General features: G+C 57.5%; 2 protein-coding genes across 3 annotated transcripts; both read left to right on the top strand.

Annotated features, from left to right (window-relative positions):
• The first annotated feature begins 115 nt into the window (after window positions 1-115).
• Window positions 116-5,879, top strand: ACTG2 (actin gamma 2, smooth muscle). Its single transcript, XM_083811836.1, has 9 exons — window positions 116-2,898; window positions 3,630-3,801; window positions 3,888-4,016; window positions 4,098-4,208; window positions 4,535-4,619; window positions 4,703-4,864; window positions 4,947-5,138; window positions 5,355-5,536; window positions 5,638-5,879. Exons 2-9 carry the CDS (start codon window positions 3,676-3,678, stop codon window positions 5,779-5,781), a joined length of 1,131 nt encoding a protein of 376 aa, XP_083667962.1. The 5' UTR covers window positions 116-2,898; window positions 3,630-3,675; the 3' UTR covers window positions 5,782-5,879.
• Window positions 5,880-6,390: 511 nt separating this feature from the next.
• Window positions 6,391-8,904, top strand: DGUOK (deoxyguanosine kinase). 2 transcript variants are annotated; one of them, XM_083811808.1, is made up of 7 exons: window positions 6,391-6,522; window positions 6,613-6,722; window positions 6,846-6,994; window positions 7,352-7,499; window positions 7,588-7,703; window positions 7,870-7,969; window positions 8,145-8,904. In XM_083811808.1, exons 1-7 carry the CDS (start codon window positions 6,474-6,476, stop codon window positions 8,205-8,207), a joined length of 735 nt encoding a protein of 244 aa, XP_083667934.1. In that variant the 5' UTR covers window positions 6,391-6,473; the 3' UTR covers window positions 8,208-8,904. The 2 variants fall into 2 exon arrangements, with proteins under 2 accessions (XP_083667934.1, XP_083667933.1); XM_083811807.1 differs by having other exon boundaries at window positions 6,846-7,012.
• The last annotated feature ends 3,349 nt before the right edge of the window (window positions 8,905-12,253 follow it).

Here is a 12,253-nt window from a genome sequence, read left to right as displayed (position 1 = left end):
GAATTTTTCAAATTCCTTGCAGTGTGGCCCGACACAGGAGCTGCGCTTCTCATGTCAGTGGCTGGCTGCTGCCTCACACCCTGCCATGCTCTCAGAGCTGTTTTGTGTGTTTTTTGTTTTTGGTTTTTTTTAATTGCATTTTTGCACTTAGGGTCACTGAGTCATCATTTTTTTGCTTCGGAATGAATTCTGAAATCCCGTGTCCCTCCAAGCCATCCCATCTGTCCAGCTATGGCAGGGCTGCTAGTGTTTGAGCAGATGTGACTCTATTGTACCTTAAGATCACTCAAAATGAGGTTGAATTTGGTATGAGCTAAGCCTAAATGAAACCATGATTTGCAGGAATTTTTGTTTTCTGCAACAATGAGGGCTGAATGTTTTGGGGGGCTTACCCGCAGGCAGGGAGCAATGCTTGTCTCAGCCTCAGGCACTGGATCAGACTCAAATCCATGTTAGAGCTCCCATTGCCCCATTGCCGGCTTCTCTATCCTCAGAGCGGCGGCTGGAGTAGTTTAAAGCACAAATGTTACCCATATACGGAGGTGCTGAGGGCCGGCAGTGCGCAGGGAGGTCTGAAATCTCCCGGCCAAGTTCAGTGGCCGGCTTGTGTGCCCCCCCCCCCCCCCGCTTCCCACGTTCATCGTAGCCAGGCCAGCCTTATGTGCACCGTGGGATGCTTGGCGTTCCTGTGAGCATCCCGGGGCAGCCGGCGTCTCCCCCTGCAGCTGCGGGACAGCCAAACGCCAGCAGGGCTGGCGGCTGGATTGGCTGCGGTGGCCGAATCTTTCCTTTTTAGGCTGTGCGCCTGCTCCAGCTCAGAGCTTTGCCGCAGCAGTACTGGCTTTAAACCCCTTGTGCTGAGGCTTTGGGATGGTTCAGGTCCTGGTATGGGGAGTATTGCAACGTGGAGACAACCTGCATGTCCCTGGGAAAAAGGAGGGATCGAGACAGCCGGGAATTGTCTCCAGCTGTCAGGGGCACAGTGGGGGTTTGTGGCCCCACGGTTTGCACCCCCCACACATGGAAACGGTTTGGTGGCTTTGGGCACAGTCCCCCATTTCCCCATGGTGGGACACAGTCGTGCAACCAGCTCCATGGGGCTGTGGTCCCCCACCTCCACAGGCTGCATGTATGGGCACACTGGGGCCTGGCATCTGTGCTGCCTTCATCCAGGTTTTTTTTTTTCCCTCACTCTGCTGTTTGGTTGTGGTTTTTTTTTTTGTGTGTGTGTGGTTTTTTGGTGTTTTTTTTTTTTTCCAAAATGTCATATATGGCAACCTTTTGCCTCAGTGACCTCATGCTTGGCAGTAGGCCAGGGGACCCAGGCTAGGATGTGAAGCTGCAGTGGGCTCCCTACTTGAGCTGGGAACACGCAGTGAGAACACTAACAAGTGTACAGCCAGGGTCCAGGGGAAAAATCCAGCCCAAATGAGCTGAGGTTTCCCCCAGTGAAGGGGGATTACCAGGGCAGAGCCACTGATGTGGGACCTTGTTAGAGGTGTGGGTGAGGTGGCCGTGCCAGGGAGACACTGCGTCCCCATTCTGGCCCATGCAGTGACAGCTCTGAGGCCAGAGGGACTGTCAGGACTCCTGTGTCCGTTTTGGAAGAGTGACTCCGCAGCTCTTGAGTCCTTATTGCTGCACCAACGCCTCAGCGTTCCTGCCCTGAGCATGGGTTGGGACCTGATGACACAAAGCGGGAGGCAGCACCTGCGTTGACTGCCCTGTGCATCAGTTTCACCATTTCCAACCCCATAACTCTTGGAGGCAGTTCTAGGGTGTCTCCACTGCCTCCTCCCAGCCCCAGGAGCTGGGGGAGAGGCCCCAGCATGGGACTGCTGCCCTTAAAAAGGCACCAGGGAGTTTAGCAAACACTGGTGGGGCGGGGCGGGAGGCAGGGGCTCATTGCCTGCCCCAGGGGCAGCCCCTATGCTGCAAAGGGGCAGGAGATGCAGGGACAGCACCCCCCCACACACCCCACCTCACCCCTAGGGTGGGCTGTGCTCATCCTGCTTCTAAACCCTCCTGGGGTGGGTGTGAGGGCTCAGTACACCAAAGGTGTGGGGCTAGGCTTTGAAGAACAGCGTCAGGCTCAGCGACGAGGGGATTTGTGGCCAGGACGTGCAGTGCCGGAGGAACTTTTTAACTACTGGGACGTGGGCAATGCTACCAGCAAGCTGGTAGATGCTACCCTGAGCATCTTTGGCTTTGCACAGAGCTGAGCCTCCCTCCCCCCAGCCGCTATGGGGCATTGGCACCCCAAAAGCACAAAGATGGGAGCAAAAAAAGAGGGAAAAGTCTCAGGGAGGAACATCTCCCTGGTATGGGATGCTGAGGGTGCAAGGGCCCAAGTCCAGTGCCTCCTTGGAGGCTGCAATACACCAGCCCCATCACCTGGTGTGGTTTTGGTGTCTCAGGCATGCTAAATGCACAGCACAACCCCTCCCCCCCCGCCCCCCAGCCACCTCCCTCCCAGGCAGGGTTGGTCCTGCCAGGGTCAGAGAGGGCCAAAGGCCATCAGACGTTGCCCCATGAACTGGAGGTAATTCCATTTCAGTTTTGCTGGAACGTCACTTATAAGGACTTGTGTCTGGCTTGTTTATCAAAGCATAGCATAAAAGGAACAGACTCACCAATGGGTTATTGCCTCCCAAGCATCCCCACATAGATTTTTTTTTTTTTATAATAATTAACTGTGCTGGGTCCTACCATCAGCCCAAGGTCAATTTAATGCAATAAAACACCTTATATGGCCATATGGCTAACACACCATCACTTAGCCTATTTAGGGTCTTTGTTTAGAGAGGATCCGCCTCTGAGGTTTCACGGGCTCGCTGGTATTTATACCAACAGCACATCGGGACTCGGTCCCAGAGGAAAGGAGCTCTTGCGTCCGTGGTGAGTATTGCCCAGAACTGATTTCTCTTTGCTTGCAGGAACAGGAAGGAAAAAAACGCCCTGTTTCCCCCAGGGGCTTTGGGGTGCCCTAGGGCTTCTGGAGTAGCCTCAGCTCAGTTTGCACAGCACAGGGAGGTGCAAAACCCAGCACGACCCCTCTGGCCAGGGTCTTCCGCAGAGCTGAAGAAAGCTGGGCTGCAGCCAAAGTGGGTCATGCATTTCCAGTCATGGAAAATCCCCACTTTTTTTTAATATATTTTTGGGCTATTTGCCTGCTTTCCTCCAGTCTGGAGAGTGCATCCGAACGTTTTTTCCCATTTTTGGGAAAGGCTGCAAGGGGCCCTGCTGCCACTGAGATGGGATCGGCAGCCACTGGACAAGAGGGCATTGCCTGCCTCCCTGCTGCCCGCTCGGGGGGCACTGGCTCGGGACAGTAACACCGGAGCTCCCTGGCAACAAGCCAATGGCATAGAGGCTTTGGAACCAATTTTGGTCATCGGATGGCACAGGAGGAAGAAGTGGCACTGGCGTTGGCCATCGCCCTGCTCTGAGCATCGTGGCCTGTGGAGGGTTTTGCAGAGCCATGCATCCCCACAGCTGAAGCTTCCCCTGCAGCAAAAGGACTCAGACCCTCAAATCATCGAAAGCCCAGCCTAGTAGCACAGCGTAACCCTGTCTCTCCCTCTCCTCACCGCCGCATTTAATGCTTTTTCCCTCCACCCCCACCCCAGCTTTTCCCCCAGGTCCCCCTGAACACCAGCCTCTCCCGGCCCCACCATGTGCGAGGAGGAGACCACTGCTCTGGTCTGTGACAACGGCTCCGGGCTCTGCAAAGCTGGCTTTGCCGGTGATGACGCCCCTCGAGCTGTCTTCCCCTCCATCGTGGGGCGGCCTCGGCACCAGGTGGGTACCTGGGGGTCTCTCAGCTCTGCTCCTTCCTTTAATGGCTTAAATAAGGCTAATGCGGCTGTCTCTCCTGGTGGTGTTAGGGTGTCATGGTAGGCATGGGGCAGAAAGACAGCTACGTGGGTGACGAGGCGCAGAGCAAGAGGGGCATCCTCACGCTCAAGTACCCCATCGAGCATGGCATCATCACCAACTGGGATGACATGGAGAAGGTGAGAACCTCCACGGGACAGGGAGCGGGCAATGGCTCCAGGGTCCATGGGAAGACCCAACTTGTTCTCTGCCTGCCGTAGATCTGGCACCACTCCTTCTACAATGAATTACGTGTGGCCCCCGAGGAGCACCCCACACTGCTGACCGAGGCACCCCTCAACCCCAAGGCCAACCGTGAGAAGATGACCCAGGTATGGCGCTGTGCCTGCCACGGGGCGGCCCCTCCACCCAGCTGCCCCATGAGGGTTTTGGGGCGGGAGTTGCTGAGCATGGGGGGAACCCGTTCAGGGAAGTGACGGGGGGTGACAGGAGCAGGCAGGGGTTAAAGCTTTGTGCTGCAGTAAGGGCAGAGAGCTCCACAGTTAACTCACAGGCCGTGTACAGGCTCAAATGTCCACACTGTGCACTGACCCACGTGTTTTTCAGTGCAGTGCACAGCCTCACGGTTTTTGGTGTAATGCAAGGTGGAAACCCATGTTCCCAGCTAACTCACTGCCTTTTTCACCCTTCCTTGCAGATCATGTTCGAGACCTTTAATGTCCCTGCCATGTATGTTGCCATCCAAGCTGTGCTTTCCCTCTATGCATCTGGCCGCACAACTGGTGAGTACCATGCGTGGTATCTGCCTGCTGGGACAATTTGAGATGCTGTTGAGCCCCATCCCTTGCCACTCTCCCCTTCCCAGGCATCGTCCTTGATTCTGGGGATGGAGTCACCCACAATGTGCCCATCTATGAGGGCTACGCTCTGCCCCATGCCATCATGCGTCTCGACTTGGCTGGCCGTGACCTCACCGACTACCTCATGAAGATCCTCACCGAGAGGGGCTACTCCTTTGTCACCACCGGTATGGGGATGGGGAAGGGGGTGCTGGGGTTGGGGGCCACCACTGAATGTGCACTGAAACCACCTGCCACCGTCTTTTGCAGCCGAGCGGGAAATTGTGCGCGACATCAAGGAAAAGCTCTGCTATGTGGCCCTGGACTTCGAGAATGAAATGGCCACAGCTGCCTCCTCCTCCTCACTGGAGAAGAGCTATGAGCTCCCTGACGGGCAGGTCATCACCATCGGAAACGAGCGCTTCCGCTGCCCTGAGACCCTCTTCCAGCCCTCCTTCATCGGTGAGCCCACCCAGTATTACCCCACCGCAATGGCAAGCAGGTGGTGATTTTCCAGTGGTGCTCCGCAGCAGTGTTTCAGGGTGTCCCTGCAGTGCGTGCACCCCAAATGCACCCAAACTGTGGGATGAACCCACGGGCAGCTCTTCTGGGGAACACTGAGGGGGAGAGGGAGGGAAAGAGGAAGGCTGGAGAGCTGACAGCTACCTTCTTATCCAGGCATGGAGTCCGCTGGCATCCATGAGACCACCTACAACTCCATCATGAAGTGTGACATTGACATCCGCAAGGACCTGTATGCCAACAACGTCCTGTCTGGTGGCACCACCATGTACCCTGGCATCGCTGACCGCATGCAGAAGGAAATCACAGCACTGGCCCCCAGCACCATGAAGATCAAAGTAGGTGGGGGGGAACATTCAACCCCCAACCCTCCCCACTTTGGGGCAGTCTGGAGGGTGCGGTGGACTCCATCCCGCCCTAACGGCCCATGTCTTGCCAGATCATCGCCCCACCGGAGCGGAAGTACTCGGTGTGGATTGGCGGCTCCATCCTGGCGTCCCTCTCCACCTTTCAGCAGATGTGGATCAGCAAACCCGAGTACGACGAGGCCGGGCCCTCCATTGTCCACAGAAAATGCTTTTAAGCACCCCCTGCCCGCTGCCTGGGCTGGGGCGCCCTGCTCCTCCTCTGCCCCCGCTGCTCCTCCCTGCCGCCCACTGCGCAATAAAGCCTTTTCTCCAGGCTCTGCCCCTTTTCTGAGAGATTTTGGGGAGTGTGTTGTGGGGTGGGAGGGATTGGGATGGGAGGCAGGGGTAATGGGAGAGGCGCAGAGAAGCCCCGACCCCCCGTTCCTCTGTTGGTGCCCCCGAACTCATGTTTATGCCCTCAGTCTTTTGGTGGTGCCCTCAACCCTATGGGGTCGCCCCCAACTTGATGTCGATGCCCCCAGCCCCGCGCTGCTGCCCCGAACCCCACGGCGATGCCTCAACCCCCCCCCCCCCCCCCCCCCGGTGACAGAGCCCTATTGATCCCCCATCGATCCCCTATTGATGCCCTCAGCCCGCGGGGGCGGCCCCGTCTCTCAGGAGGCGCCCCAAACCTGACGCTGGAGCCCCCCGGCCCCGTGGAGGGGCCCCAACCCGCTACCACCGCCCCCAAGCCGGTACCAGCGCCCCCCGCCCCCCGCCGCTGCCCCCTCCCCGCCCCGGGGCCGGGGCCGCCCCCTTCCGATCTCCCCCCCCCCCCGGCGCCGCCGGGCCTTTAGAACGTCCTCGGTGCGTCCCCAGCACGTCATCAGCGGGCGGCCGTGACGGGAGAGGCGGGAGCGGCGGCGGGATGGGGCGGTGCGGGGCCGCGCTGCGCCTGGCGCTGGAGGGGAACATCGGTACCGGGGGGCGGGGGCACGGGGGGGGGGCACCCGCGGCTGGGGGGCGCCTCTCCGTGCGCGCGTGACCGCGCCTCTCCGTCCCCGCAGCCGTGGGCAAGTCCACGTTCCTGCGGCTGCTGGGCAGGGCGTTCCCCGAGTGGCACCTGGTGGCCGAGCCGGTGGCCCAGTGGCAGAAGGTGGCAGCGGGTGCCGAGGAGGTGAGGGGCCCCGCGCCGCGGTGCGGGTCGCGGAGAGGGGGAAGCGGGGGCTGGGGGAGACGGCCCCGCGTGCTGCCGTGGGGTCGTGCCATCGCCTGCCCCCCCCCCCCCCGCCTTCGGCAGGCTCCCGGCTTCGGCAACCTCCTGCAGCGGCTGTACCAGGAGCCGTCCCGCTGGTCCTTCACCTTCCAGACCTTCTCCTGCCTGGGCCGGCTGAAGGCGCAGCTGGAGAGGCCGGCGGGGCCAGCGTCACCCGTGCGGGTGTTCGAGAGGTCTGTGTACAGCGACAGGTGCGGCGCCCCACAGCCACCCCTCGCGTCCCTTACGGTGTCCGGTGTGACGGGAGCAGCCCCGCCGTTGCTTCTGTGTTGGCCGTCACAGCCTGGCCGCTGTCCGGCAGTAGCGCTGCTGGGGCTTTGCGTGACACCACGCACCCTTGGGTGCCTCGGGCGATGCCGCACTGATGCTCAGGTGCTTGCTGAATAGAGCCCGTCTCTTTGTGCTACAGCATGGAGATGCTGATGTGTTCGCCATGCTCCTGGGCTCATGGGTTCCACGCTGGCCATCATCGTGCCACGCGTACTGCCTTCCCTGCGGCTTGCCACCCTGTCCTCTCTGTCCCTCCCTAGGTATGTCTTCGCAAAGAATCTCTTTGAGACCGGCCACCTGGACATGCTGGAGTGGGCCATCTACCAGGAGTGGCACTCCTTCCTCCTGCAGGAGCTGGGTGACCGTGCCGCCCTGCATGGCTTTCTCTACCTGCGGGCCACCCCACAGGTGACAGAGCCCTCGGAAGGAGAGGGATACAGGACGTGTTTTCTCTTCGTGGGGTTTTTCAGGTGCCTGAACTGTGTTCGCCTTGCAGAGGTGCCTGGAGCGGCTGTGGCGGAGGGCGAGGGTGGAGGAGCGGGGCGTGCAGCTGCTGTACCTGCAGCAGCTCCACACGCAGCACGAGCGCTGGCTGCTGGAAAGGAGCACCAAGTGAGTCCTGGTGGGGATGGCACAGGGCCGCCGTGACATCCAGCTCCTCCAAACCCATGAATATCGGGGTGTTTGGGGGACTGCGTTGCTCTATCCTCTTGAGGCAATGCCATCGGGCACCCAGCCCTGGATATCCCTTATTTTTGACCTTCTCTATCTTGTACAGGGTGCATTTTGCAGACATGAGGCACATGCCCATCCTGGTGCTGGACGTCGACGGGGACTTTGAGCAGGATGCAGCCATGCAGGACATCCTGATGGCGCAGGTGTGTGGAGTGCATGTTGGGGCTCTTTTGTGGCTGGAGTTGGAGTCAGCATCGTGCTGACCTCCAGGCTTCTTCTGTAGAAGAAGCAAAGCCGGTGACAGACCAGGGATGCTCTGTCTGGTTACCATCACAACGTCCTTTCCCTCTTTTCAACTTTTTTTTTTTTTTTTTGCAGGTAGAGTCTTTTGTGAAGTCACTGCAAACCAAAACTGTGCCACCACACCCTGACCCCTGCTGAGCCCCACAGCCCCAGAGCTACCAAACCCTACTGCAAGGACAAGGGAGCAAACCTGGGTACTGCTCCGTTTGGGGGCTAGAGGTGTATTTATTCCACCAGTGGCATGGAATGCTTTTAAAAGAGTATTGGGAGGTGCAGTGTGACACACTGGGAGACCCATGCCCTGCTGCACTGCTGTCTCCAACACATCTGTTGCTGCTCAGCAGGGATTCACAGCTGCTCTGCAGCATGGGTTGAACATGCTGGTTTCATTCCAAAGGAAAGAATCTTTGTGCTTTTATATGTGTTTCGGTTACATCAAAACCCTGTTACTTTTTTGTTTGCTTTTCTTTTTTCCCCACATAAATTAAAACCAAAGCTCTTCTGTGCTTTGAACCAGGGAGGGGCATGGGGGTGAACTTGCTCCCTGCACTGGTCTGGAAGTTGAGGCTTGAGCGGGGGTCACCCCCCCTAGTGCCACCCACTGAGGACAAAGTGACCCAGGGAGGGTGTTGGCCCCATCTCTCCCTTTCCTTGCAGCCCCCTTCTGGGGGATGGTGCCAGGATTGCTTTTCTGGGGAAAATGTTTGGAAAGTTGCACGTGGGGGGAGTCTTCAGTCTCTTAAATCCCCTTTCTCCAGGGCCAGGTGAATTTTCCCCCTAAGTGGCTTTTAGGGCCGGGAACAGCTTGTGCATAAATAAATAATAATTAGTCAAAGAGGCGTTGTTTCTCCTATTTTTATTCTTCCTGAGCATTTGTGGCTGATGAGAGTTAGGGACCCCGAATTGCTGATTGGCATGGGGGCAGAAAGTGCCCAGGTGTGTTTCCTGGGGCTGTGCTGGTCTGGGGAGAAAATAGGGATTTGATGCCTTCTTGGTGGATGATGCCCAAGCGGTGGGTGCCCCTTTATGGGGGCCCCTTGGGTTGTGGGGGCCTCTCCCAACACCAATGGGATGCGAGGCCCACTTGAGGGTGGCTGCAGTGGTGTGGGCGACCCTACATAAACAGGGATGGGCTGGGCCTGAGCAAGTGGGATGGGGCACCTGGCCTCACAGTATTTGGGGGGGGGGGAAGGCAGGGTATGGTGGGACAGGAGGTGCAGTGCCAGGACTGGGGAGGCCACAGCAGCCAGGTTGCTAACACCAGGGTTTTCTTGAGCAACCCCACGATAACAGTGGAGCAGGACCCGCACAGACCCCACTACCAACCCTTCAGTAACACCTGAGTGGACACTGATGTGGACCCACACCTGACAACCATTACAGCCAGTACAACCCTGCAGTATCGATCTGGCACAGCCCAGTGGTGGACAACCGTACAATAACAACAGAGTGGCGATGCCAACGTGGACCCAGAGCTGACAACCTTACAAGAATAACCTGGTGCAACCCCACAACTGACAACCCTACAATAGCAACCTGCTGCAGCCCCATGACCGATGACCCTACAACAACAAACCGGTGCAGCTCCATGGCTGACAACCCTACAATAACCTAGCGCTGACCCACAGCCAACAAGACTGCAGGAACAACTTAGTACTGACTGACAGCTGACAACCCTACAGTAACACCAGAGTGGGGGAAGCTGACACAGACCCACTGTCAACAATACTACAATAACAACCCTCTACAGACCCCCACCAACACCCCCCCCCCATTCCCATGCATCCCCCACAACACCACCAGTGTGCCCAGCCTCTGGGAGGCCCACCCCCTAGACTCCCAAGGCTTCAAGGGCTGGGTCCCTCCCTCGCCCCCAGCAGAGCCCAGAGTGGGAGCTGCAGAACAAAGGATGCGGCAGCAGCAGTGTACATCTCCTTGCTGCGGGGCCCAACCGGGGCACCTCGCATCCCTTCCCTGGCCCACTCCTCAGCCATGCACTTTGCTCTGCACCAAACCTCCCACTTTTGGGGCACGCTCTGTGCCATCCCCCCCTTTTTTTTTTTCCAGGTAACACTCAATATACCAAGGGGGGCATGGATGGATGGACATAAAGTTGCTGCTGTGCTGCAGGCTGAGGAAGGCTGAAGTTTTGCAAGGACTGTTGCCGCAAGAAATAAAAAAAAAAAAATGGGGAGGAGGGATGGAGGAATTGGGAAAAGCTGAGGGTTTGCAGGGGTGCCAGCACCCGGCTTTGCAAAAAGTTTGATGGTGCAGATGCTGGCTGGTTGAAATTGTGGCTTGCTGTCTGGAAATCAAAGTTGGGCCCTTGGCGGGGTCACATCGCTCCAGAGCTTCCCCCTGTCCCTGAAGAAGCCACAGCAGTGGGGGTGAAGTGAGGTACCCCCCCCCCCCCCCCCCCATGCCTCACTGGCTGTGGAGAGGGGTGGGAGATGGGGACAAATCTGACACCAGCGGCTTGGTGTGATGAGAAGATGTGAGGAGCAGGGAAGGAAGCTGCCACTGCTTCACTTGGAGGTGAGTGCTGCCCTGTCCTCCCCACCATGTACATTTGGGGTGATCAGGGGCAATTCATGCTGCCGGTGGGGACTTGTCACTGCGAGAAAGCACAACTGGCAGGGGAGGGCAGGGGAAGAACCTTTCTGGTGCTTTTGTTGTCGTTGTTTTTTAAGGTGTTTGCATACAAGATAATGGTGTTGCCTTAAAGGCAGCTGTGATTGCTTATTCTGCCCCCAAAAATCTCAGCTGGTCCTTGGGGTGTCATCACAGCACCACCACATGGCAGGTGACAGTGGGGGTGTGTCACAAGGCAATGAGAAGTCTCCTGCACTTCAACTTTATTTTTCTTCGAAATTTGCCTCTTCCGTCAAGTATTGGTGTTAAAAGGGCAAAACACTGTGCCACTCCACTCACCCATGTCGTTGGGGGACCTTGTGAGAAGGGGACAGCCCTGTCCCTAAGCCACCCCAACCGGACGAGCATCCCAGGCACCGACTGCTAAGCCAACAAGTTGCGGCAGTTTCTGTATCTGCATACCAGACCAAGATCACAGCACTTTGCTCCCTCATTTCTAGTTTTACTGGTTGGGGTGGGTGCAGTGAGATGATTTATTATACAGCATATATGGTTCTTAACCACAGGGGATGGCAAAGAGTGGCCCTTCCTGGTCCCTTGTGTATGTTTTTGGGGGAGTTCCTGGCTTTTTTGGTTATTCAGAGTGGAGTTTTTGCTCCTAGCAAAGCTTTAAGCCAAGAGGTGGGGATGGGGCAGTGCTCCCTGCTTGGCTTTTTAGGTCTCAAAAAGTATTCCTCCTTTGCTTTTCAGGGCCTCACTGCTGCTGCAGGTGGATAAGCAGCTGCCCAAACTGGCAGGATTTTACCCTAAAAATGCAGGCAACATGCCAGCTGAAGTGGCTGAGAGCAGCTGAACTTGAGGACCCCCAAGTCCCGCTCAGACCACTTTCCGTCCCTGCATTGTAAATCAGACCTTTCGCCTCCCAGCAGGAAGGGCTTTGCCCTTATGAAAAAGCCATTAAATAAATCTGTGAGCCTGGACTTTGGGGCTGCCTTTCTCCATCGCTGCAACTTAAAAGGTGGCTTGGGAAGATGCTGCAGGGGCCAGCGGAGGGGCTTCCTCAGGGTCTCCCTGCACCATGGGGCAAGAATTGCTGGTGGGTCCCTGCGCGCCCCAGGCTCGTCCTCATGGCCTCAGGGATGTGCCTCTGTTCCCACGTCCTCCCACCTCTCCCGGGGGTTTGGCGGCACCAGGACCGGTTCTGCCCGTTCCTCCAGCCACGCTGCCTGGTGTTGCCAGCTGGTTGTTGAACCTCCCTGTGCTCAGCATCATTGCCCCTCAAACAGTCGAGCTGCTGCACTTGTTCCTTTTCCTTTGGGGCTTCTTTGAGCCCCAAATATTTTTGCAAAGGAAGATGCTGGAGGCCAAAATTTAGCTTCACTCAGGGGGCCGGCAATGATGCCTTCCCCAAATGGTTCTCCCATCTTCTCACTCCACTGCCATAAATAATGAGCATCTCACCAACAGCTCATTACCAACACCAAAAAACACACAGCAAAGCCCTGCTTGGGTGATTCCTACCAGCTTTGGGGGGAGCAAACCCCAGTGGGAAACCCTGGTGCCAAGGGGAATGGGTGCACCAGCCCACAAAC

This window comes from Anser anser, assembly GCF_964211835.1.
Source record: "Anser anser genome assembly, chromosome: 26".
NCBI classification, from domain to species: Eukaryota; Metazoa; Chordata; class Aves; order Anseriformes; family Anatidae; genus Anser; species Anser anser.
The sequence above is the reverse complement of the archived record's forward strand: the minus strand, read 5'-3'. Positions and strand labels throughout refer to the sequence as shown.

What these genes read in the sequence shown, in the direction of transcription:
- ACTG2 (XM_083811836.1), top strand. Translation starts at nt 3,676, where the DNA reads ATGTGCGAGGAGGAGACCACTGCTCTGGTCTGTGACAACGGCTCCGGG. An exon ending in ACTGGGATGACATGGAGAAG is followed by an intron (nt 4,017 to 4,097) that starts GTGAGAACCTCC and finishes TGCCTGCCGTAG; the next exon opens with ATCTGGCACCACTCCTTCTA. An exon ending in ACCGTGAGAAGATGACCCAG is followed by an intron (nt 4,209 to 4,534) that starts GTATGGCGCTGT and finishes CCTTCCTTGCAG; the next exon opens with ATCATGTTCGAGACCTTTAA.
- DGUOK (XM_083811807.1), top strand. Translation starts at nt 6,474, where the DNA reads ATGGGGCGGTGCGGGGCCGCGCTGCGCCTGGCGCTGGAGGGGAACATC. An exon ending in GGCGCTGGAGGGGAACATCG is followed by an intron (nt 6,523 to 6,612) that starts GTACCGGGGGGC and finishes CCGTCCCCGCAG; the next exon opens with CCGTGGGCAAGTCCACGTTC. An exon ending in AGGTCTGTGTACAGCGACAG is followed by an intron (nt 7,013 to 7,351) that starts GTGCGGCGCCCC and finishes GTCCCTCCCTAG; the next exon opens with GTATGTCTTCGCAAAGAATC.